Source organism: Plodia interpunctella, chromosome 7 (genome assembly GCF_027563975.2).
Source record: "Plodia interpunctella isolate USDA-ARS_2022_Savannah chromosome 7, ilPloInte3.2, whole genome shotgun sequence".
NCBI classification, from domain to species: Eukaryota; Metazoa; Arthropoda; class Insecta; order Lepidoptera; family Pyralidae; genus Plodia; species Plodia interpunctella.
Window position 1 is genome coordinate 8,210,330 of NC_071300.1, and position 26,200 is coordinate 8,236,529.

Consider the following 26,200-nt stretch of genomic DNA (forward strand, 5'->3'; position numbering starts at 1 on the left):
TCACTAATGCAAATCAAGACAAAATCTGTTGACAGTTCACCTGCCAACTGCATCTTATATTACTGCAGTTTCATTCATTCAATCAATCAGATCAGTCACTTCTTCAAAAATCGGTCGTGAGTGCGTGCGTGTTGTTTAATTTTCAAGATTTCATTGCGTTCTACTTTAAAAATTGAATCAAAATTATTTACAACAAATATTGCTTTATCTTTATAATTAATATAATTGAATTATGTTATTAATCTGCTGAATTAAGAATAAGACTATAACAAATTATTGGTGACAAGTGTCCAAGTTTCTCTACGATGTTGTGAATTTGTGTAAAAATGAAGTGCTATCGCAGTGTGAGTGTGGAAATAAATACAATAAAGAGGTAACTTAGTTTTGGCATGGACAATGGATGATGAGGAGGCTGATCTGCGAGAGCAAATATTCCACAACAATGTGAGGGAACAGATTGTAAGTACCTACTGCATCAAGTTTGTTTACCATGAGACAAAGGGGATGAGTTGGTGAAAGAACATGCCAACTTTGTTTGCTTAGACTTCACTTTTATATAGGTAGTTCCATCTTATAAAAATGATATAAAAATAGTTATTGTAAAATTTACCTACTAGTTTTTAATTATGATGGGAATAACTACAATTTATTTGTTATCTTACTTCCTGCTATGATTTACTTCGACAAATTAGTTTCGAAATCTAACATACCTTTTTCAATACATATACTTGACTTTGAAAGAAATGACCCAATAATAAATTTGTTTCAGATATTTCTGATCCTCTTCATTTTACTGTACCTGTTCTCGTTTATGCTGATTGAGAAGTTCCGGAGACGTGACAGTGAGGATTACTTCCCCGGTGATGAGGATGAGGTGAAGGTGTACCGTATCAGCCTGCTGTTGTGCACAGTGGCTCTAGCTGTGTCTCTGGGGTCAACACTCTTGCTGCCTGTGTCCATAGTCAGCAATGAGGTCCTCCTGTTGTACCCCAACAGCTATTATGTGAAATGGCTCAACAGCTCCTTGATACAAGGTAATTTACTGTGAAAGTTGTTATAAAATTAATTATAATGTTTTTCTTGTACCTACATATAGAGGTAATAATAATGAGATAAAAATAATTAGGACCGAGCTGGGAATCAAACCCACACCCCTGGCTAAAAATAGCTTTACTAGAGGTCATGTGTGACATGTATATTATCAAAAATCTATAGGTAATAGAAACATTATATATATATATACAGAAGTTTTGGATTGATCATACAAAATGTGAACTGGATGGATTTCATGATATGTACGTACTAATTTAGATGAAATAAAACCTGGGATTAGCACATAGATTAATATATATATTTTTTATCCTGAAATGCGTATAATAGAGTGAAACCCAAGACTCATCTAATTAAACATTGGCAATAGACATGAAGTAGGTAATCCTTATTTTGTTCAATAATCTGGCAGCATTGTTCTAAAATTAAATCCTTGAACAAAATAATGATTCACTAAGATTTTCCATGACACTCATGGAATTTTTTTTCATTTTCTATAACTTGAATATTTTTGATGTGTATATTCAAACAGAGTGCATTGCACCCTACTTTCAGTGCTTTATTCTAGAATCTTTCTTGGAGAGAAGAGAAAGTGTTTTCCAATGATTTCCAAATCAATATACATTATAATGACATTGGACAGAATCTGATTGAATGGACCTATATCAAAACACATTGTAATAATTTCATAGGGTTTGCTTTGAAACAACATTTTGTTTTATATTTTTTTATTATTGTGTTGCAGAGTTTTACTGCTATAAAAATTACATAAAGAAGTGTAACTTTGAAACAGAAAGATTGTGCCAAAAACTGTTGTCATACTAATAAAAATCTATAAATCCTTTTACTATACCTACTCATAAGTCATGTGAAAATTACATTGAAAATTTTCTAAACAGTATCAAAGACTTCTCGAAGTAAGGTTTTGTAACTATAGATCAACAAAAAAAATTGAGTGAACTGATTGAAGTGTTTCTGTTTGTCCCATTTGGAATATATTATATATTTCACAAACAAAGTATATCACAATGCTGTGTAAATATGTACAGGCTTTACACATAATATATTGTGGGCTATTGTTGTCTCTGTTTGACCTTGATTTCAGAATGATGCAAGTGTTAAAATTTATTTCATTCAATTTTTTTTCTTACTTTTAAAGTAAATCTCATTTTCAGTTATGTGTATGAATATTTTTATTGTTTAAGATCTGTGTTAATTATGCATAATTAGTAATGTGTTAATGAACTTTAATTACATGATGAAAATATTGCCTATATACATATAAAGGTTCAATTACTTAATTTTTCTTCTAGAATAGCAAAATGATTCACAAAATAATTATAAACATTGACAAAGTAATAGTGATTATTAATGGGCTATGTTGTTTGTCACGTTATTTTCAAAGTAAGGGTCATTATCATGGAGAAGTAACTTGGGATGAATTTCACGAGCATTTTGAACGCCGCCGCGGGCTGCCATTAGTATTTATTAAATTGTTCCATACACAGTAATCAATTTAATTATCCTATTTTATAAATAAATAATGTACTGGTACAATGATAATCATATAAATGTTTCATTTAAAAAAATATATTCTTTATTAAAAAAAATGTGCGACACTAATGAAACGCTACACGCCGCGTTCAAACAGTCGTGAAATTCACCCCTTGACTGGTTTGAAATCGGCCACGTTGGTTTTGTCAGCGACTAACACATCGTCTGCTGAACTTGGTTCCTGATGCGAAACTGCTCTCTCTCGTATTAAAATGCATTTTAATTATAGTGCCTGGTGTGCTCAAGCGTATGTCAATGTTTTTCTGATTCATGCTTTGTGTTATCGTCCTTATATATGCTAATTCATGTGCGTAAATGTACGTGTGTACATAGAAAAATATAATTAAGTATCGCCAATGGTCAGAAATCCCGCTACGGTTGAGTAAGGCATGGGTGTAAACACGATATAGGTAAGGGTTCGAAGTACGCCTATAACGGATACCGCTGAATGATAATTATAATCACTAATAAATAAAAAAATAAAATACACATAAACATTCATATCCAGATTATCATAATTTGTCTTATCTTAAATCAATACTATTATTTACGTGGAGGTCAGTACACTCCGTTTTTTTCTTATGATTCCTACGTGACATAATGTATGTATGTACATCTTCACAGCATTTATTATTGAATTTTGTTTAAATTAAATATTAGTTTAAACATTCTAAAGTAAAGCATTTATTATTTACTGCGAAAGCAATTTCCTGAAAAGTCTATTTTAATTTACATTCCCGTAATGTAAAGATATGGTTAGATTGTTTACATAATGAGAAGAAAAATTGGAGTTTATGTCTGTTGACTTGTTTATGAGTCTGTTGACTTTTTGCTAATGTTCGCTTCTAACTAATGTTCGTTGTTTCAGGGCTATGGAACCACGTGTTCCTGTTCTCGAACCTGTCGATGTTCGTGTTCCTCCCGTTCGCGTACCTGTTCTCCGAATCGTCGGGGTTCCCCGGGTGTCGGGGGCTGCGCGGGAGGGTCTACGAGACGTTCACAGTTCTAGCGCTGCTTGGAGTCGCCATGCTGGGCCTGGCCTACGTCATATCAGCCCTGTTGGACGGAGATCGATCCAGTATTGATGCCTTACTTAGTGAGTAGTTAGTTCTTTCTTATACTATAATCTCATCGCCTTTGGCCGCTTGTTTGTTTGCTACCTAAACAACCATGCGGCCAACTGATGAGAAGCGGTCACCGCAACCCATGAACGCTTTCTTTTTTCTCTCCCAACCTCGCGTGTTCCCTCTGGCTCATCGGGGTAAAATGCAAACCTAACATTTTGTAGATTGATCTGTGATTTTACAAAAGTCGCCTGCGTTTGACGTTTTGTTGCTTATCATCTGGAAATATGTGGAATAAGTGTGTAATTAATGTTAAAATATTAACTTATTCTCATTGCAAAAAATAGATTCATCACGACTTTCAGACTTGACATCTTATACGTGACTGCAGTCAAAAAGTCACGATAAGTATGTATGGTCAGCAATAACGAAATAACTTTCTAAATCGCTACAGCATTACTTAAGGATAAGAAATTGAAAATAGTGCGTAAAAAACATTACTACCAATCGAAGTTATCAGTAAAATTAAAATATCGAATATTCAGCTGTGATTTTACAACCGGCCGCCTGCCTGACGACAACGCTCTTTGGGAATGCCATTGTTGCCTTTTAGCCGCCTAGGTTATGTGTCCCTTAGTCGCCTTGTACGAGATCCATGGGAGTAGGCTTATTTTAGGGCGGAACCACACATTTCACCGCATTATTGTTAATGTTTAATCGAGCGTAAATAGGCGCGTTCGGGGCTTTTGTTTGGAAGTCTATTTTATTAGACCACTACATAGCACGAGTAGTTTGTATGTAGTCTGGTACATGTGCACAAGCGAAACGTGGCGGCCTCAGGAAGTAGCAATGTCACAATCATACGTACGCTCAATTGGGTTTCGAGTCCTATTTAAAACAGCATAGTTTCTGATACCAACATCATCATCAGCCATTTTAACGTCCTTCTTTATGGTTGGACAAGGTCACGACCTACCACGCGGAGATTGTGCTTGAAATTGATTATGTCAATCAATACATTTAATATATCAAACAAAATTAAATCTGTTTAGATACGAATATGAATGTTAATCTCAAGTAGCATTCCCACTTAAATAGAAGCAAGCAAGGTCTTTCTAACAAGCATTGGGATAATAGCTTGATAACAGTATGAGAAGTTGATAAAATAAATGGCGCGATGTGTTGTCCCGTGCTACAATAAGGCCATATCCCTCCGTGGAAGGCGTACAAAGCGAATATGGAATAAAAAGCCTTGACAACTGATCGGCACCAATACATTCTCAAAGAGGGTTGACGTCAGGCGGGTGGCCGGTCGTAAAGGTTAATCGTTTATTTTTACACGGCTTCAGGACGTTATAGGCGAAAAGAAACGAGGTGTATACTAGGATATATTATTCTATGAGCTATAATAAATATTTTTTGTCAACAGATCTATGGACCTACCTGCCGTTCTTGTATTCCTGTGTGTCATTTGTGGGTGTTCTGATGTTGCTTGGTAAGTCATACTTTGTAAGCATCGTACATTTTAATCTAAACATGTTTATCAAAGCTGTAAAAACATAATTAGTACCTAACCATTGCTTAATTGACATTACGTTCATCAATTCTATTTTTTGTAAGATTTATCTCAAGTTCAAGAAATGTGTCTACACGTCTACTCTCTACTCTGTCTTACAACCAACAACCATATACATGAATTGTTGTTTTTGACATTTAGAAAATCTCATTTGATTTCATGCCAACTAGGTACTATAGCAGAATCAATTTGTATGTTAGTCTCGAGCTGCGGTTTTCGCGCGTTTTCTCTACACTAAATGTAAAACGTGACTTTTTCCACCGACTTTCATCGACCTTCATGTTTTCCAGCGTTTGTTAAAAATGCTGATTTATACATTTGGTTACGTCAGTTTAGTGCTAATAGTAACACATTTGAACTATATTTTTGCAACGATTTCTGATACGTCCTTTCACTATTTCTTTATTTGTTTATTATTTCCTTTTAATTTACCCATTATTGTATTTAAACATGATTAATGTCGAATGACCATGTCAATTGTGTAAACATTATTATTTTATTTACTGTCGAGAAAACCAGGTACGCCATAAGCATCTTGAAAGAAACAGTTCATTGCGATAAAAAACAGTTTCAAAATATTAAAACTAACGGAAATCCATAAACTATAATGTCCGCAGAAGCACACCATGTTTATTCAATTGACACGACACCGAGGCCGTCACCGAACACTGCTTACTAACGGTGGCCCACTGTTTATCAACCTTTGCAATTTTCGCTTGATTGTCACTGAATACGGATCGCTTGGTACTGTTAAACTCATTATGTCGGTGATTCTTCGAACACTGAAATAAACAGCTTCTTTTCATTTGATTGTCACTTCTGAAAGCTTTGTGCCGTTGATCTCATCGTTTTTGTCCACGGTAAAATGAAAGTTTTGTGTTGCCCGTCAGTGGAACACGTGATTTCTAACAATGTACCAAAGAAAAAAAAAACAAACTAACAATATACTTTAACAAAATTAAAGTAAAAGTAAGATGACAAATACATATTTGGACCTCGGTACCTCCCAAAACAAACATGATCTCAAACTGCTTTCAAGACAGATAATATAATGTGTAAGCATTTTTACAGTAAAATTTTGTACTTTAATACTACAAAGAGGGTTTGGCTTTAAAGGCTCTTGGTCCACAGATAATTTTGTGTCACGTGAACCAAACATGACGTACTTACTTGTTTTAAAAATCAGTAGCATTAGTGCGCCGTGTCGAAGATAAGTCCAGGAATTTCAATATATTTATTTTCCATTAGCACTTACGTAACTATTTTTATCTCTGGTCTATTTGTTCATGTTTAAATATAGATCGAAACAATAATTTAAAGTGACGAGTTATATGTATGAGCTAATCACGCGGTCATGCCATAAATATATGGATTTCTTTAGTATTTACTTAAAATTATATTTTATCAAAGTATGTCGCCTGTCCGGTTGGGAAAGCGCCATCGTTATCTTGTGTATAACAAAATACTAAATTTGTATCTAATCCTAGCTCATTAAAATTATCGCCACCATGCGCAGGTAAATAAATACAGTTGTCATACAGTAATTAGTTTTATTATCAACACAATAAGAGACACGTATGTAAACTTGAGTGACATTGTATTTTGCCCTTTCAACAGTTGTTTTACAAGAATGAGGGCAGTACTCAACAATATAGTTAACCTAATCTCAGCAAGCATAATTAAAAAGAACCGTCACTCCTTTAAACTACGTGGGTAAAAAGATAACAAATAAATAAAAATAAATTCCAACACAATTCGACACAACATTAAAACAAGTCTTCGCAAAAACTAAACGACAGATGAAGACCTAATCTTCCTCTTCTTCTTCTTCTTCTTCGACCTGCTGTTTCTTATCCAGGAAGTATGTGATAAGTTCTGCGTGCTGAGGAAACATTTCGTCTAGCTCCTTTCTGGACGTCTCGTACTTCTCTAATTCCTCCAGTTCTTTGTAAGCCTTCGCTGTGTAGAGGCGCGCTTTAAAGCTATTTTCGTAAATACGTAGGGCCATATCGCAGTCGGCAAATACCTGCAAAAATGTCACACATTTTGTATTAGTAGTCTTAGGATTATCTTTTATCGTATCAGCTTTTACCGTGACCGTTATCTAAATCATTAAAAGGTGCAATACTGTACTGCACATTGTTTCTAAATCAATTCGCTTTGTTTTTAGGATTTGTTAAGAGTCCGCTCCACGAAAAAAGTCACAATATGTGGAACTATCAATAATAGATTGGCAACGTTGTTGTTAGCTACTTTTGCGAGACTTTATTCGTGGCTGAATCTAGATTGTGGCTACAAATTTATCGGCTTTTATTATGAAGGTCGGTTCGATATATCGAGTAGTCTATCGATTTTCGTTTCGATCGATGCTTTGAATAGCACTTGAATGATGCTGCTGCAATCCATCATACTGTTTATGTTCACATCTTATTCACGGCCTGGCATGTGTTTATTTTTTATATATAAGTAGTTGTAGTTAATTTACAACGTTTGTTTAAAAATATGAAACAGGAGTCATAAGTTTCTTTGTGTATGACTTCGGGCCAAAGTGCCTAAAGGTCTAGAGTAAGTAGTAAAGTTAAAACTGGATTACGTATGCCAGAGTTATTCTGGTCTGGGGCCCGATTCTAATGCAACCGAAGTTCATTTTATCAATTTTCTAAATTGTTTAAGGTATAAAACAGTTTTAGCCTTTACAGAAAATCACAATTGAAATAGGTTAATCGAATGCATGGATCTTCCAATTTTTCGATTGTGAATTTGAAAAACTTTCGAGAGAAATTGATTTCGATTAAGTTAGAATCGGGCCCCAGAATATTTTATTTCATTAATTTGTTTTTATATTACGTCGATTATTGTTTAATTAGGTACATCAATCTAGTTTGTTCCGAGTCAGTAAATGTGAATAAGTCTAATGATAAGATAAACGGTAGGTATTAGTAATTATCCTGATTAAATTTAGACGTGAAAGTCCTGTTTGTAAATAGGTAGGTACCTATATGGTAAAATTTTCTTAACCTACCATGCAAACAGTGAAGTGACATTATAGCATTAACCGGTTTTAACTTTTTTTTCGAAGTTGTATGGTTTGATATTGGCGGGTTTGTTAGTAAACTTTTTATTGCATAAAAAAAACATATTACATTGCAGCATTACGTTAAAATTAGACACGCGAACAAAGGCGGACCGAACATATCCCACTAAATCCTTTTTTAAATTTCTTCCTTAATTTGTATTAAGCCAACAAACAATCCCGAGTTACATCATCACAAACGAGGTTTATGACATGCCCAGATATTGTCCATATTCCTTAATGACTGGATCAACGTGAGTACACGTGTACAAAAAGTGCTAATTCAATTTTACTGGGCTATTATCAAATTAGACACGCGGACCGGAGTGTTCTTATCGAATACTCTGTAAATTCGACGACTATATCGATGTAAAGTTAATAGCACATAAACCTAACACAATTCATTGCAAACTCACCGCTATTACCGCCTCGATAGAGACCCATGCAAGCTTAACATGCTGTATGCTGTTGACTGTATACTGTATATACAATAATTACTTACCTTTATTGTTGTGTCTGATGTGTTTTTATTATTATTTTTTTAAATTAATAATTTCAGTGCGTTTGAGCTCATTCTAGCCTGATGGAAAATAATAATGTGTTTACAATAATTTTAAAGTGCGCGATCAGACATAGTGGTCGGTATAATTATAGAGAACAATTGATGTCACGCATTTTAATCTTTGTCCCACTAACATTGGCATCTTGCGACCAAAAATAGAGACCTACTTTTGCGATGCACATGCAATTTAATTGACCTATACTATACCTACGGTTATAGAAATCCTTGAGTGGTGAATTATTCACGAGATCAATATTCGTTTACTTCTAACGCGATTTATTTACCTAAAGACTATGAACTTGTAACAATGCCCTTGACCGTAGCTAAATAATTATAATTTATGCTCAGTAATTTATAGAATCGATGACCGCTTTACATGTTCACCAGTCACCACAATATAATTAATTAGAAATTGTTATGTCACTCATATAATAATACATTATAATGATCAATAGCCACCTACATACCATCATTATTATCGTTTATCGATCGTAGCCTATTTTCGAGAATTCGAAATACCATCTACGACATTATTGTAAAATTCCCCGAGATGACGTACAAAAGAAATTGAGACGTGTCGGGACATCACGCCACATTGCCATCTCATTTATCTTTCACGGTTGATATTTTTATCTCAGAAACAGCTGACTGAAGAAATCTAATTTTATACCAAATCACCTTATCTAATTTAGCTGCGTTATATTACCGAACGCAATTAAACAATGTGGACACTAAATTGAATATTTTACTTAATAATTGTTGTATAGAAACTCTTTTATATGTACCACTTTTTCAGTGGTCACTAATTTAAAAAATATACAACGATTATCCTCCTTACTATATTATATACTCTTTATTGAATTCCGTAAGCGCTCAGTGGAGCCCCAAGGCCGCCCTAATGAACGAACAAAACTTATTTAAAAAAGAATCACCTTGTCGTATTTTCCAAGTTTAATATTCGTGAGCGCCCGGTCGCAGTACAACATAGGGTTGTCCCTGATCTGTTCTATAGCTCTATTGTAACAGGACAGGGCTCGATCGTATTCCCCTCGGCGGAACGCCTTGATGGCCTGCGTGTTGAAAGTGTCTGCTTTCTCGCGACGAATCTTGCGGTCCTGAGCCCGCTTCTCTGCGTCCTTGCTCACCTCTGCCATCCACGCGTCCTTGTCCATTTCACCCTGAAAATATATAACATATGTGACAATCTTATGTTGGAAAAGACGAGAGTAAGTACGCTAATGTAAATTTCAAAAGAAATCTGTTTTTCATTCCACAACATCACTACCAAATGTACTGTTGAATGAAGATTATTATAAAAGAAGACAGAAACATCAATGGTGTTTAAATGAAAGACATTCGATGAAAAAAGTGTTATGTCTGCAGTCATTGTTATTCATATTTCAAAGCATTGTTGAATATGAGGGATTCTTTCCTACTTTTCTTCTCTACTTCGCACGGTCTTCGCATCCTTACTTATCAGAACATTGGCACACATATTCTCCATGTTAATTGTCTCAAACTAACCCAAATGAAACTTACGCACGGCTCGTCCTAATAGATAGTGTCTTGTATAATTAGAATGACATTGGTAAACAATGTGATATCCATTTGCTGGGTAATTGTACATGACAATGAACTTAATAAATCACTGTGGCATAGTTCTTAATCGTTTATATGTATATAGGAACTGATAAGCATATTTAGAGGCATAAATGAAGTGCAGTTTGGCATAATTACTCACGCTTGATAGATTTGATGTTTTGTATTTCGATTGTTCAGTCTGTTTACTATATTTTAGAATAGAATAGACGTTTAATAACAATTGTTTCGTACATGACGAGATGCAAGATATCGCTTTCACAATATACTGTCCTCATTACTTTACTGGACAAATTTAATATTGTGTAATGTATTTGACTGGGTCATACCTACTCTTCTCTCTTTGCTCAATACTAAAGATAATGTTATAAGAACACGAACATCCGAAATGTTTATTTAAAGAGCAACATGAGCCAAATTACCAAATCGCTTTCGCCGATAAAATGTGATAGGTGCAAGACGCATTGTATTTATAAGCTAAACGATTAATATATTAATCACAGTCCAAATTCAGACTACATTGCACTGGTAATTGTTGGCATCTCTTCTGTCGCGTGTGGAATGGCTACAGTTCAGAACTACTTTTTTATATACATGACCTATTTAGATAGATCTCAGTAAATAGTACTATCATTATGATAAAAGAGTCAGTCTTAATTATATGTCTACGTCTAAAGCCTTAAGTTTCTTGTCGTTTAATCTGCATAATTTTTACTTCTCGGGATAAATTTTCCATTGATGTTCTGAGGTGAATGATAGTGGACTACTCGTCCTAGTTTAGAAGCGTATTTGTTAATTAATACAATGGCCCTTTGTTCCACACAGTTCTTTGTTATTACCAGACTGAGTAATAGGCTACCTGCGCCCGAAACTATTACGAAATCAGGAACAGAGTCGAATATCTCGAGAATCGAGTAGTATATCTCTCGCGTGTTGTTTTAGTGTTATTAAGATTCCATTTGGATATACTGAAAATTATGTTTGGTCTGAAGTAATTTACTTACCTCGTCTTGTTTTCCCATAGAGCTGAAAGCTTTTTGATTGATTACTGTCCTATCGGACTTTATTTTCATTTCGATGTTATCGTCGATAATAACTTTGCCTCCGAGATACTTATCAGCTAACGCTTGAGCCGCGTCAGACTTCGCTTTGTCTCCACTAGCCAAATCATGCACTATTTTGGTAACATCACCGACTCTTTTTGTGAAGTTGGCCCATTCTTCGTCCCTCTCCATATCTTGGTATTCCTTAAATGCAGGATTTGCTCTTAGGTTTCTAGAACCCATTGGAAATGCTATAATGTGGTTCGGATATTTAATTAAATAGCGATAAGCTCTCCACGCTACACGATTTGTTTACGAATTCTATTTACATTGACGTAACAGCGTACTTAGTAACGGTTGTCAAGTCAGTATTGTTGGTAGACTTTTGATTACCGTTCTGAAATGGAAACCTCTTTAGTGATGTTTGACTTTGTATTAATCGATGTATTTTATTTGTTGTACAGTCGATACAATCTTGAGTTGTAGTGTAAATTTGACGTTGTTAAAATCAGTATTACCAAAGACCATGTGAATTCATGATATTATTTTTTTACAGTGTTTACCCCTCTCGGCTTCGTGCGCCTGTTTGGCGTGGTGGGCGGCGTGCTGGTGAAGCCGCAGTTCCTCAGGGATCTCAATGAAGAATATTACATGTACTCGTTTGAGGAAGACACCATCAGAAGACGCATCAACAACGCTGTCGCCACTGGTGAGGCGCCCATTCACGTTTTCTATTTTGCCCTTTGTTTTTTTAAAGACATTTTTTGTTTTCTTTTTTATCAAGTCGGTTTATACTGCTGCAATATACTCCTCCTTCAATCGCATACAATACTAGCCGTGGCAAAAAGTATCATATGTCATCATCCTTCACTTTCCAATTAAATCCACACAATAAATCACGTCAATTTATTGCTTGTTTTGATGTGAAAGATTCTCTCATTAGCGTATCTTCTAATCGAGCGTGTTCTTACTAACACTGCTGTCAAATTTTATTCAAGTCGTTTATTCAAGTAATATTTTAAACAAATTTGAAATAAAGACAGAAATAGCTTAGGTGTACCTTTTGCTTGTATTTAATAACTTTAACTTGTGAAATCAGACACATAGTACTTAGACAGCTTTAATGGAGTCGTTTGCTGCCGCATTCTCTCTTCCATAGACAAGTAGAAATGTGTGCAGGTTTTTCACTATGTTTTCTTCCATTCGGAGCAAGTGAAAGTAATTATTAAACCGTTATTTATACTATCCAGCTTATTACAAGTTACGTCAAACTAATACATTATTTTAGCGATTGAATGCAAGAAGAATAGAAAATTGAGTAAAATGCATGTTTAATATTGTTTTTCTTGCTAATGCATGACCTTTACATGTTTAATGTACGTCACAGATCTAAAAACAATATAACTTATAATAATATTTTTTGGGCATAAAAAGTGAGGTCAGAAGGTCTAAAGCGTCAACACCGCACGTAGACAATAAATACAAGAATCATAGACTAGAATAATCGATTATTGTGTCATCGACTGTGAAACATTTCCCGCGTTTATTTATTACTATTGGTAAACCGGACTTGGCTAACCCCTATTATCTAAGGACTTCGCCGGATTTTCTTTATATTGTTTATTGTTATGAAACAGAATAATTACTAGAAATTAAAAAAAAACAGTGAAATTAATCAACGTGCAATACATTTTTAATTAACCATTGAAACTGATCGATTCCTTTAGTCATTTCGATTTATTAAGCGATTTATATATGTAGAACTAGCTATAATTACCAGCGACTTGGCTCGTTCGTGGCAAAAAGTAGCCTAGGTCCAACTATCTCCACACAAAATCACCTCAATCCAATGCTCGTCATCAATTTTGACGACGTGAAAAAATTATGTTAGTATAGATATGGATGGGTTATCGTTATACTCTTTGTACTTACGAATGTTTAGCGAATGAATGTTACATGAAGACGAACTTACGAAAATATTCTGTAATGTATATATTTATTTTAAAGGTGCCTGATAGATTTCGGTTGAATTTGACAGCTTCTATCATGCAACAACTCGCATGATAAAATTCAATTAGTGACGAGTAGATTTTATTATGTTCATTTTCGGTTATTAATCTCGCAATAATAATGCAATTCTTTTTTTTCCAATACCAACTAACATAATACAAACAAATCATTTTTAAAGTAAAATACACAAAAACACTATTATTTCGTTGTATGGAAAATACAACAGGATATATTTTAGCTCATTGAAACTTAGCTAATGTATTCACAGTGCCTATATGTAAATAGGCACTTCCTTTATATCAGCATCCATCGTGATAACGATGACCTCAAATCAGCCTTCGACGCGGTTACGTATCTATGCTCGTCGTGTACTTACGTTTTCTCTTAATTTTTTATATCGTCGGAACTCTTACAATAATATTCAGCTTCCTCTTATTATCTACTGCGTTGCGTGACCAAATTGTAGACAAATGACTACTGTGTTGCACGTTTTTATCCCTTAGTCAGAGCCAAGAGTTTCGAAACTCGAAGGCCTAGTTTAGGTGTATGGTGAAGCTTATTGGTGGAATTGTGATTAAATAGTGACAGGTTGCTAGCTATCGCCATCGCCTATGAGAAAAAACTCCATTTCCCTCGATTGATTTTAACACGTAAGAAAAGAAGCAGCTAGTACCTACATGATTTTCAACATGGATAGCTTATATTGATTACAATATAGTTGATTACTGTTTACCATGTCTAAAAATAATTTAAGAGATAATCAATCTTGTTAATTTCTTATTATTATACAGACCTGAATACCTCATGAAACTACGCAATGAGGCCGGTGATACAAGCTGTGTCTAGCAAATTAGCAAGTTAAATACCTAATACAAGTGTTTGTGCATGTAGGCTTTGTCTAATCTAAGCTAATACATTCCTCACATCACAGCATATTGATTTGTAGGAATGTGTATGGATATTAAATATATTTTCATATATAATTAGGTGAATGTTCGTAATATACTATTGCAAAATGGAATAACGTAAGTATGGATATTAGTTTTTTTTTATCAATGGCCATAGAAATGACCATGTAAACAAACATTTTTAATCTATAATTCAAGTAAACTGCTTTTCAGTTCAATTTATGCAGTTAGTTCTACTGGCCTGTAACATAAAACTGGTCAAGTGATAGTCGGACTCGCGCATCTGTTGATTTTATATTGAAATAAAATAATGTTGGTTAAAAGCTGATTTCACTTAGAAAACTAGTAAATAATATATTGAGTTACTGCAGTAAAGGCCAATATTGGCTAATAAGTATTTATTGCGAAATGAACCTATCAAGCGAGCAGAGCCCACGCGCCTTAACCTAATCGAGTAAATAAATTCAGGATATCGCAATCCTAAAGCAGACTTGCATTCGTAAACGCAGATATTCATTATTCGTCTGGAAGGGGAGCAACTCTTCTTTATAAAAAATCCTGTTTAAAAAATACGTGAGAACTGAATAAAAGTACTTTGTGATTCAATTGTTTTGGCCCCTTCTCGATGCAAGTTCCAACGGTTTTCAGTACAGCTACCACATAGATAATAAATAGCAGTTATGACTTTATTTTTTTTTATTACATAATTGCTTTTCACATTTTAAGTTTGAAGTTATTCTACAAATTGTTAGAAACAAAAATCTTGGGTATTTTACTAAAGAATAGCTTTAACGTTTATTATTTAACAATATTGTAAATAATAAACAACAATTTTTTTTCACTGTGTACATAATATAAATATAATTTTTAACTATGCTAAATTTAGTCCAATTTTATCTTTGCATGTAACGGTGCAATACATTTTTTTTAATAAGGCACCTTTTTACGACATCGTAAAGTTTTAAATGTATATAGTCCAGGTTTTGTTACACAGAAGTGTTGAAATGCGTTGAGTGTTAAACACAATAATGCGAACAATAACTGATGATTACAAATATGAGATGTTATGTCATGTCTTCTAGTAAACATTTCTTCGTTTCGTAATGTAATATGCAAACAAAACGCTTCCAGGTTGTAAAACAGTGTCAAATAATGCTCATGCGTTATTATGAAACTTGTATGCGATAGTTATAGGCCCATTCTACCACGTGGTGGTGTGCTGGGGTCAGGGTTTTATAGAAAGTTGCACGCGATGTCAAGTTAATCACAATGGTAATTGAAGTAGTTGAAAGATAAATCTCGTTTCAAGTACGAAAATGAAGAATAAACACGGAATTAATATATATTCTTGCACTATGTATGTATTGAGTGAGAATACGGTATGCTAGGTGAAATCTCATTAATCTTTATTTATTTGGGAGATTCAGTATCTCAAAACAATATTATCACATCTCACAATGGTACATCATGGCGCGTGGTGTAAATTAACTTTTATAAATACTTACCAAATCTTAACTATTTGTTTTAAGATATAAATTAGATTCATTATTATACCATTTAGAGGAATAAAGTTACTTTTTGTTTACATATTTCTGTGAAATGAAAAACTGTTATCAAGAGAGATTCATAAATGTCTGTTGAACTTGCACTAATGCTTGCTACATATTTGCTTTACTGTGATTTGAGTTTTAGCAAACCAAGTAAAATTGTAGTTTGAAAAGCGTGTTTGCTTTTCCGAGAAACACTATTTATTTCTTCAACGGTCGTAAAAATGAAACGAAATTCATATACAGAGGATAATTGAAACATTTACTTGTAATGTTATCTTTGTGTGTGTGTCTTTGTGACTGTATCAATAATTGTTTAATAAGATTCCCATTATATTACGTAGTGATATAACATACATTCAGAGTAAAATTCTGAAGATTAAATTGAACGCTGTACTTTATTAGAATAGCGTTGTGCATTAAGTGTGGCATACATAGGATAGGATAGGTAGTCAGGAGGAGGAGGTGTCAGTAAATATATTATATCTATGGGTAGTATAGATTATTACTGAACAGAATAACAAAGACTAAAAATATTGTTAGTCCGTAAGGTATTTAGGTATAATATGAGCGTAATGTATCAATTTTATAATGTTTGCTTTGTTATAATACTTTTAGTACAATAGAGAATTTTCTTGGTTGCATGCCGTCGGTGGTGCGGTAGTATTTGTAAACGAGAATACATAACTTCAATTCTGCAATGATTCTCAGCTACCAAATGCAGCTGGGCATTGGGGAGAAAGGGGCAGATGCGTCTTTGTTTGCGAAAAAAAGCCACGCTCGAAAAGACGCACACTTTGCGAATTGTCAATAACCCACCTGGGTCAGATTTACGTCTAACCGACCTACTTGATAGTGCGCAGTTAAACGACTTCTAAGTAGGACTATAAGCATCTGAATGATTCTGTTTTTCCTTTCACTTATGAGCAAATAAAGAATTCGATACGACGAGTAGGTAGATGATGCATCTTTGTTTGCGGATTTTGATGTTAAACAACACTGTTCAAATGGATTTCTTTCGACTTTTCTCCTCAGTCATGGTCGTTCCGAAATGCTAGCAATTTGTAGCGTTGATAACATCTATATAATTTAAAATTTGACGTAAATATATGCATGTGCCTTTTTTAAAGTGCTCGTGGTGGTCTAATTTCTGAATAAATACTTTAAGTATGATTTTGGAAACCTGGATAACGTCTTATCTCCCAAAATTCCTATGGAGACCAAATCACTCAAAGTACTAACATATTTTCAAATATTTTCAGGAGCGGGTTACATCTCCCCCGAGCCAATGTACCCCGACCGGGGTGACATATCAGCGTCCCCAGTAGATTTGGACACGTCGCTGTCAAAAGACCCCAAGGGTTCTCCACAGGGCAAGCAGACGCCGCTGTTGAAGCTCAGGAATGGCGCGCTGCAGGCCGGGCTCAATGAGAGGCTGCAGAGGGTCGTGGCTATGAGGCAGGTCGGTATTCTCCCACAGCAGCGCGATACATGTCAACATAGATACTAGACCTGGGCACGCACGACGCGAAGGATTCTCCTCGTATTTATTTTATTACTAGCTTATGCCCACGGCTTCTAATCGTACTCCTAACTATTATCCTCTGGTCTGGTTGACACGTGAAATATGTTACAAGAAGTTTTTGGAATATGAAATGTGTAATGAGGCATGAAGAGATAATCAAATAAACTTACTTTTGAATCTAATTTAGTAACACTTGACAGTGTTACTCAATGTTTGAAGTAAATGAATTTGAAGTGAATTTCTGAGTAGGTCATTAGATCATTGGCTTGCTCTATTAATTTCCCAGTTATGTAATAATTAACATAATATCTGAAAGATAGCAAAGAATGCAATGCAATTGCATTCTTTGCTATTCGAATTCTGAAATTGTTACAAAAGATTAAAATTACGTATACTTACTTTTTAATAAAGTTGCACTTTCGTTCTTGAACCGATATGAACACGATAAGTAATTAGCCATGCATGCCATAAATATCATACCAAGTGCAAATACATACGTGTTATCTGTTTCCTGATTACTTTCATTCCGTTTGAGAAACCTGTTGTTCATCGGCAGATGAAAGTTATAATTAAGACACTTAATAAATCTTTGCAATTATTATATGTTGAATTCCTTGTTTCTTATTCCACTAACTGTTACACGGGCATCATAAAACACTCCTATGAAATAGTATGCGTAAGTTAAATTTGCGATGAAGTTCTAACTATCATATAGATTTTATATTCTAATTAATATTAATTTATCTAATATATCAACTATTTTATTACATTAATTGAGCTTTATGACCGTCCGATCATGTAAGTCTGCTCAATTTAACGAGTCTTGCCATATTTTAAAATCATGTCATAAAGTAAATTTACTACCATATTTATTGTTCAAAATCTTGTCAAAAGTAAATTTACGCCAACGCCATACTTTTGCGAAAGAGAAAATAATCTTGTTTCTAGTTTCGCATATGTAGCGAGTGAGACACACGGTCTATTTGCACTTCCGACACGCATAAACGCACAGACGCGCACACATCATTTCGCCGTGACCTTGTACGTAAACGCACACGTAATATTTACGCTTGGCCTACGCATCTCTCCTCAAGAACGCGTGTTACGTAGTCTGAAACTTTTGTTATAAATATAAATAAATTAAGGCCAACGGCCGCCTTTATTCTGTCTCCGATTCTTCAACAATACATAAACTCATTTTCTAAATTTATGTCAGATGCGTCTCTTCAACTAACCAGTGCAATATTGTCACGTTATAATAAAGAGTTGGTATTGTGGTCTTTTATATCTCGATGTTGCAAGCAGTCTGTGTTAGGCCCCGGGTCATCAACTATATCAATTCCCATAGAAATCAACCCAGCGGATTAGCTGTGAAAGCATAACAGACAAACATATTTTCGCATTTATATTATTAGTATGATTGACATGACATTGTAATTATAAAATGTTCTATGATTTTAAAATGTAAGTGTAGTAATAGGCAGCATTTTAATTTCTCCAATCACATCACTGCATTGTTTTAAAAAGACAATGAAGACATCTTTACAGTGTTCAACAACCTATCAGTCGGTGTAGAAACATATTTTATTAACATTTTTATTCTACAGTCTGTCTATAAAGAGAACAAAACGGATTTTTTTCCATTTGCAATACCACATCGAATCAAGTAGTTCTAGAAACACTAGTGAATAAAAGTGAATCAGTGTGCAGGTTTCCTCATGATGTTTTCCTTTACCTGAAGCAAGTGGTGGCTTATGTAAACATGAGTCATATTCGTACACATGCAGCACGAGTAGGATTCGAACCTGGTCGTTCACAAGCGGGGATACCACTCGCCACCACTGCTTCACTGTTTTTACAGAAACTAAAAAGTATGATAAGTATATCCCACCAAAATCATCTTAAAAAACTACCCAAGTGTTTATTTGTCTATAAAAAGTAATTAAATATCTAAGAAAAGCAAAGTCCTTAAGGCTGTTTCTTTATTAATATACCTAGTTAGATTTTATGTGACAAATAACCCAACTTAACCTACCACAGGAGGTGGAAAACCAGCGCAAGACATCGTCACTGCAGAGAAATGTGGTGTATCCTCTAGCCATGCTGCTGTTGCTGGCCCTGACCACCATCACGGTGCTCATGGTGCTGCAGAACATCCTGGAACTGCTCATCGGGTTGAAGGCGTTACCTCTCAGTACCAGAGTAAGGGATCTACATCCTACTAGGTCTATGATCTAACAACTTAAAGAAAACACATTTACGTTACTCTAACTCAAACTCAAATATGTGTATTGCAGTAACTGTGTATGTAGTACAAGGTGTGGCACATACAATACTATAGTTTCAACAGTTTACCCTTACGGGCATGCAATATTAGCGTTATGTTACACTTATAACACATACTATGTTCTATATATGGGTACGTGCAGTACTTACAAATTAAACTGTTTGAACAACTTATAAGTAATTTGTCTTTGCACACGATATCATTATTTATGGAATACATACCTATTTACTCTCGTAAGGTACGAGTATTATACTCATAGTATTTATCCAAATTATAAAACACATGGTCTAATAACTAAGCCTTAAGCTTAAGTTTGAATAAGTGACTATTTTAGATACATTTGATATTTACAGGTAAATGGTTAAATACATTTATTCCAGAAATATAGGCACGTTAAATTCCTTTCTTTCTTACTGCAATTTGTGGACTTCTTATTTAACTGATTTCAAAGTCAACATTTTATTTGTGCAATAAACTGGTTCTTAACATCGTCTATTTTGTTTACGTACACAAAAAATTTAAACTATACTACTTTGTATGACATCATCATCCATTCGAGAATGCTCTTAAAATATCGTAAAAATCTATTTTGATAATATGCATATGTGCTCCTTTTAGTTGTTGAAAAAGGCTATGTCGAATTTCAACGTTTTTTTTTATTTTTTGTTGTTGACCGTGTTAGTAGTAATAAGTGCCCAATGGAGATGCTTTTAAAAACGAAAATTTTAATGTAAATTGTAATGTAAAGTACTTGCGTGTCTTGAAATTTTCACATCAGTGGACGTCTCGAAATAGTTTGTGTCGAGAGAATTTCTTTCTAAAATTGTACATTCAAATTTGACCACGTGTTCGTGAAAGTATTATTTCTGACGAAATGTTTGAAATCGATTTGCGGTACTTTCTTGCTATCGCGTCTCATTCTCTATTTTTATAAAGACCTCAATTAAACTAGTTTCGCACTGAATATTCAATCGGTCATTGATTTTAAAATAAGAATCGTGTTTATTCTTTCTCATCTTCTATCTTGTCACAAAATTTAAGGTATACAAACAATTTTTATTCATTTTCTTTCGTTTCGGGATTACGTTCATTTGAGTAAAATCACCATAATGATTTGATTAATCTTGGAAAAGGTTAATTTTAAAAAATGTGTTGAACGTTCTCCAGCAATTCAGTTTGGGCATCGCGTCGCTGTCAAAGCTGGGATGGGCGGGCGCGGCGCTGGAGGCGGTGCTGATCCTGTACCTGCACGCGGCGTCGCTGACGGGCGGCACAGTGCCGCTGCGCGCGCTGCACGTGCTGCCGCGCGCGCGCCGCACGCCGCTCGCGCGCATCATCGCGCACAGCGCGCTGCTGCTCGCGCACTCCACCGCGCAGCCGCTGCTCGTCAAGATATTAGGTCAGCTATACCTACATTGTGACGTGCGTCGTAAAACTATTGCACGGGTTTTCAACAAAAGATAGTGTGATTCATAACGAAGGTGTATAGTTTTTTATACGAAGTTTTAAGTTTATACTTATTTCTCATTTCATCAATTTCTGCCGCTAAACAACAGTGCTCGCAATGTTATGTTCCCGTTTGAAGAGTAAGAGAGATGTAATTACAGAGTACTGTAGTAAAAGACTCAATCCCATATCACGCGTGTGACCCCCCTAATGCGTCTCAGCATAGCAGCCTATGAACGCCTGCAACATCAGGTTAGATACCAATGCATTGCCAATTTTGGGGTCTATGGTTTTTACCACAGTACACATACCCTGAATACCCAAAATTAATTTGCAATACGGCAGAATTTCCTATCAGTTACCACAACTTGAACAAAACATTATTATATAACAAAAACGTCCCGCCCAGGCATAACGAACTTTGATCTGCTGGGCGAGTTCGGGCGCATCGAGTGGCTCGGCAACTTCAAGCTGGTGTTGCTGTACAACGCGATATTCGCGGCCACCGTCACCCTCTGCCTCGTGTCCAAGTTCACCGCCAGCGTGCGCCGCGAGCTCTACAACAGGTTGGTGGAGAACGTCAACACTGTCGCGCATTGCGTGTCTTTCCTCAACAACTGATGGACGGGACTGTCAAATAGTTAACTAACCGTTGCTGATAAAAATGGAAAAAATCTTTTAATGGGAGCTAAAAACATCAATCATTGTAAAGTTCCATTTTTTTGTTTTATCAAAATGTTATACAATTAGGTATTTCAAGCCCTATTGCAGGATGTCTTTAAGATGGATCTATCGATAAATATTTATGCAGTTTGCTCAGGTAATTTTGACATATTTTTTTGTAATTTATTAGTTTTTTTGCTCCTAAGACTAAGTAAAAAAAAATATATTTTAATAATAAAGTAATACTTATTTGTATATCAAATGAACAATGCAAAATTAACTATTTGACAGTCCTGCCACTGTAATGATGCCGAGATTTTATCCAATAGATTAGTCGTATCTTACAGAAATTATAACTCTAGTATATTTAAAATGACTAAATGTTCAATTTGACAAATAAATATGAAATATAGTATTACTTCCTATAAGTATATTATAATGTAAATGCGGTCTAATGGTAGGTGCACATTGTAATGTTATTCTTATATTGGACCAATCACAATTTATTCACGAAAATAGAATAATCCCAATTAAATATAGAAATATGATATAAACGTGTACATTTGTACATTATATAAAAATTGTAAAACTTCGTAAAATGAATTAAATATAAACTAGAATGTATTGTGATTGCTACGCACTTTCAGAATGCAATGCATTTATGTTGTTCCTTAATTGGTATCATTAGAAGTTAATATGTTTGTTCCGTTTTTGTGTCATATTTAAAATTAAATATATGAAGAGTTCTTGAGGAAAGACTCATTGTCATTAGATATAAAATTTTAATTGTTTTACAACTAATGAGACTGAATTTGTTAATGTTACGTATAGGGCCAGAATATTTATTTATTTTGTTAATTGTACCTATGAGATTGGTAAATTAAATTCTTGTGGAATTTAATTGTAATGAAGTATGATATGATTTTGCCATGACATTATTATTGTATTCTGGTGGTTGTCCTTGTAGGGTAGAATGAAATTATTGTAAATGATTATATTGTCTAATTATTCCATTAAATTGTATGTTTTTATCTCATTTTATGAATTCTAAACACAAAAGACATTTAAGACTGTTTTAACCTAGCTTACATGCATATCTTACATTTGATTTGCTCAAAATCACATAACAACACAATGTAACAGTACGTAGCTAGTGTAATGTGAAGCTCGCGCGATCCTGTATGAGGCTAATTTCCGTCTAGTCTTTAGAAATGATCTCCCGCTGATTGAGGGATAGCGCGCGTTACAATTAAGCTTTTGACTGTTCAAAGATTTATCATGTATAATTTTAATTGCACTTTGTTCATCTGCTACCATTACTACTAACGCACACTTAACTTACGTGCATATTGCTACAGTCATGTATATTGTTAATGTAGAAATACATAAGATATTGTAGTCAACAGTCATTGGTGCTGACAGACATTTATCAAACTGTAATCTTTACAAATAGTGATGGTCTTAATAGGTACTTATAGTTGTTACATGTAGAGTGTAGCTATGTTCTGTGTGAATACTTTTGTGAGCATAATATATTTCAAGTGTGCGAATTTTATACATTTTGTATTAACGTGTACCAAATGTTGCATTTGAATAATACATATAAAAATGAACTGGATTTTTATTTTTCCCCACACATGTATTATTGGTACCTATAATGTATAGTATTATATCATATTGGGGAAATCTTATGTTTCATAATCTGTTGCATGTATATAACCTGCTTTGCATGATCATTTATCATTTTCATCTTGCACAATTTTGTTGGCTTTAGCTTAAAATCTGCTTACAGGCTTGTATTATTATTATTTGGTTTTATTCAGTCTCGTTAGGTGCAAGCATTTTAAACATTGTACGTTCCATTTTGTTGTAGTTTTAGCACATTATTTGTAGCTGTTAAAATTTACGTTATAAGACACGAAAGTTGTTATTTGACTGAACCACTATAGGGAGCTTGCTGGTACCTTGTATTACCGGGGACACGGGAATAAATGATAAATCCGTTTCTGCCTGGATCTCGATGTTGTCAAGACAGATATGCGTGTAAGAGATTTTATAGATGCCGTAATCCTTGCTAAGTGGAAGAGAAATATAGGAAAATGGCTAAGCTCTAACGCTCTGCGGCGACGGTGGTGAAAGGAACCGGCAAAACGCTCAGATGTGTGAAAGAGACGATATATTTAAGTACCTATGTGAATAAAGCAACAACCAAAAGTAAGAACCATAATTATAGTGTGATAGTAATGGAAGAAAACATAACTACAAATTTTTTTCGCCTTCGAAATAATAATCTACCTATGTTACAGTAGAATACAAAAAAATTCAGACAAATATGAAAGATTAGGGGTTTCACATTTATGAACCAGGGAACTACGTATCTGGGGGGGAACTAGGCAAACAAAATCGTGCGTGTGCACTGAGTGAGCACCCTCTAATTTTAATAAATATAATGTTCACCAATTGGTAAAAGGTCTGAAAATTTGTTAAACAAATCTTAGAATTTGTAAAACAATTAGAACAGAGATAAATAGTTAAATTGTATGCTCACTCAGTTCTCACAGAGGGCCAGCAAGATCTTGGTGTTACAAAAGTTTGTGAGTGTCTTAAGATTTAGTAAAAACTAGAGCCAGGGTTCATTAATTTTGGGTTTATAAATTATCAAGAGCCATAATTAAAAATTTACAAATTTGCTCACTCAATCTTCAAGCTGTTATAAAACCTGATATTTATTGTTTTACACTTGTACAGTAAGTTATTTCTGATTTGTTTGTAATAACTGCAATACTGACTGAACTGATTGCATAAACTGATCTTGTTGTCTTTTGTTTCTCTTAGATTCAAGTGGATAACAGATCAATTCTCAGTTCCGGTGGACAACATTCCCAACAAGACACTTAATGCTACCACAGCATCATTGGAAAGGACTCTCAATATGGACAAAACAGAATTGGCTATGAAAACAGAGAAACATGTGAAATCAGACTGAAGGAGGGAGTGATGACAAACTGTGTTTTGGGCTAATGGACAACAGAGGAAACATCATTAGGTGTTGTTCTGAAGGGGTTAGAGAAATTGAATGTCAATTTCTCTAACCTTCCTTCAGAACAAATTATGAAAAAGAAAATATATTTTGTCTTGTAATGGAATAATTACCTTTACATTTCTTATCTGTGATTAATCTTAAAATAATTGTAATTTTTTTAATGGATCTTTTTATACATAGGTAGAAATAAAATACATAAATATGTTTATTTGTCTATTGTTTTATTATCATTATTTTGTACAGTCTCCACTTTCATATAGTGCTTTCCATATCTTCTACCCTCAGATTTTAAGATTAACCTTCTTGCATTATTTTTTACTGTATTCAAACTTTCATTACTATTTAATCCTAACAAAAATCCAAGATTGATGACGTCATGGACATTTCTGACTTGCGACAGGTTTTCAGCTCCACTACTAATAAAAATATTTTTCGATTTACCAATGGCATGGTAAGTATGAGCTGTACTTATTATATTTTTCCTAGCTGTGGAGTCTCTTATTGCCTGAGCGTACATTAACTCAAAAAATAGACCTCTTTCTACAGCCTGTCTGTACAACTTTCGACTTATCTTAAACGGAATTCTGGTCTGCGGATCAAAAGTTATTACATCAACATCCATTGTCCCACATGCATATTGAAAAGCCTGTAAAGTTTTGGGTACTACTGCAATAATATCAAACTTTTTTAAATTCTCTGACTGATTCATTTTATGTGCAATACTTGAATCTGAAAATTCAATGGTAATTCTTTGAAGAATATTTAGTTTGGAAGTACGAGACAATTCTTGAGGAATTTCCAATGGCGCAGGCATGGCATCTTTCTTTTCTTTCAAGTCTCCTTTTTTCTTCTTTTTCTTCGGTTCGTCAGTAGCTTCCTCCACGTAACTGTTTATTGTTATGGTATGATAACCTAAATCTCCTAATTTTTTTAAATCTCCAGTAGGAAAATTTCTGTCGATAGAAAGTTCACAAAATCCCCAATTTCGATTCTCCATGTTGTATTCTACAAACAGATTCTTACAGACTTTACTTAAATATTATAAAACTTCGTCTCAAAAGCACATTGTTGTTTTATGTTTTTTTTGTTTACAATATTTTCATTACGTCGTTCTTCGGTACGTCAAGATGACGTTTCAATTATCGTTTGGAAATCGATGAAGAGTGTAACACGATTTATCGATTGTATCTAAATAAATGTTTTATAATAAAATTGTGAAAACGAAAATGATGTCTACTCAATAAAGAACG

General features: G+C 34.3%; 3 protein-coding genes across 3 annotated transcripts; 1 reads left to right on the plus strand and 2 right to left on the minus strand.

Annotated features, from left to right (window-relative positions):
* The first annotated feature begins 72 nt into the window (after positions 1–72).
* On the plus strand, positions 73–25,160 carry lili (lilipod). The gene is made up of 10 exons (XM_053747557.1): positions 73–459; positions 770–1,034; positions 3,473–3,700; positions 5,098–5,163; positions 12,078–12,230; positions 17,249–17,448; positions 19,552–19,713; positions 20,966–21,197; positions 21,654–21,810; positions 24,743–25,160. Exons 1-10 carry the CDS (start codon positions 397–399, stop codon positions 24,891–24,893), a joined length of 1,677 nt encoding a protein of 558 aa, XP_053603532.1. The 5' UTR covers positions 73–396; the 3' UTR covers positions 24,894–25,160.
* On the minus strand, positions 6,803–11,851 carry LOC128671238 (tetratricopeptide repeat protein 12-like). The gene is made up of 3 exons (XM_053747559.2): positions 11,483–11,851; positions 9,812–10,057; positions 6,803–7,270 (listed from the first exon to the last, which is right to left on the minus strand). Exons 1-3 carry the CDS (start codon positions 11,762–11,764, stop codon positions 7,052–7,054), a joined length of 747 nt encoding a protein of 248 aa, XP_053603534.1. The 5' UTR covers positions 11,765–11,851; the 3' UTR covers positions 6,803–7,051.
* On the minus strand, positions 25,151–26,071 carry Rpp30 (RNaseP protein p30). Its single transcript, XM_053747558.1, has one exon. It carries the CDS (start codon positions 25,945–25,947, stop codon positions 25,156–25,158), a length of 792 nt encoding a protein of 263 aa, XP_053603533.1. The 5' UTR covers positions 25,948–26,071; the 3' UTR covers positions 25,151–25,155.
* Between the last annotated feature and the right edge of the window lie 129 nt (positions 26,072–26,200).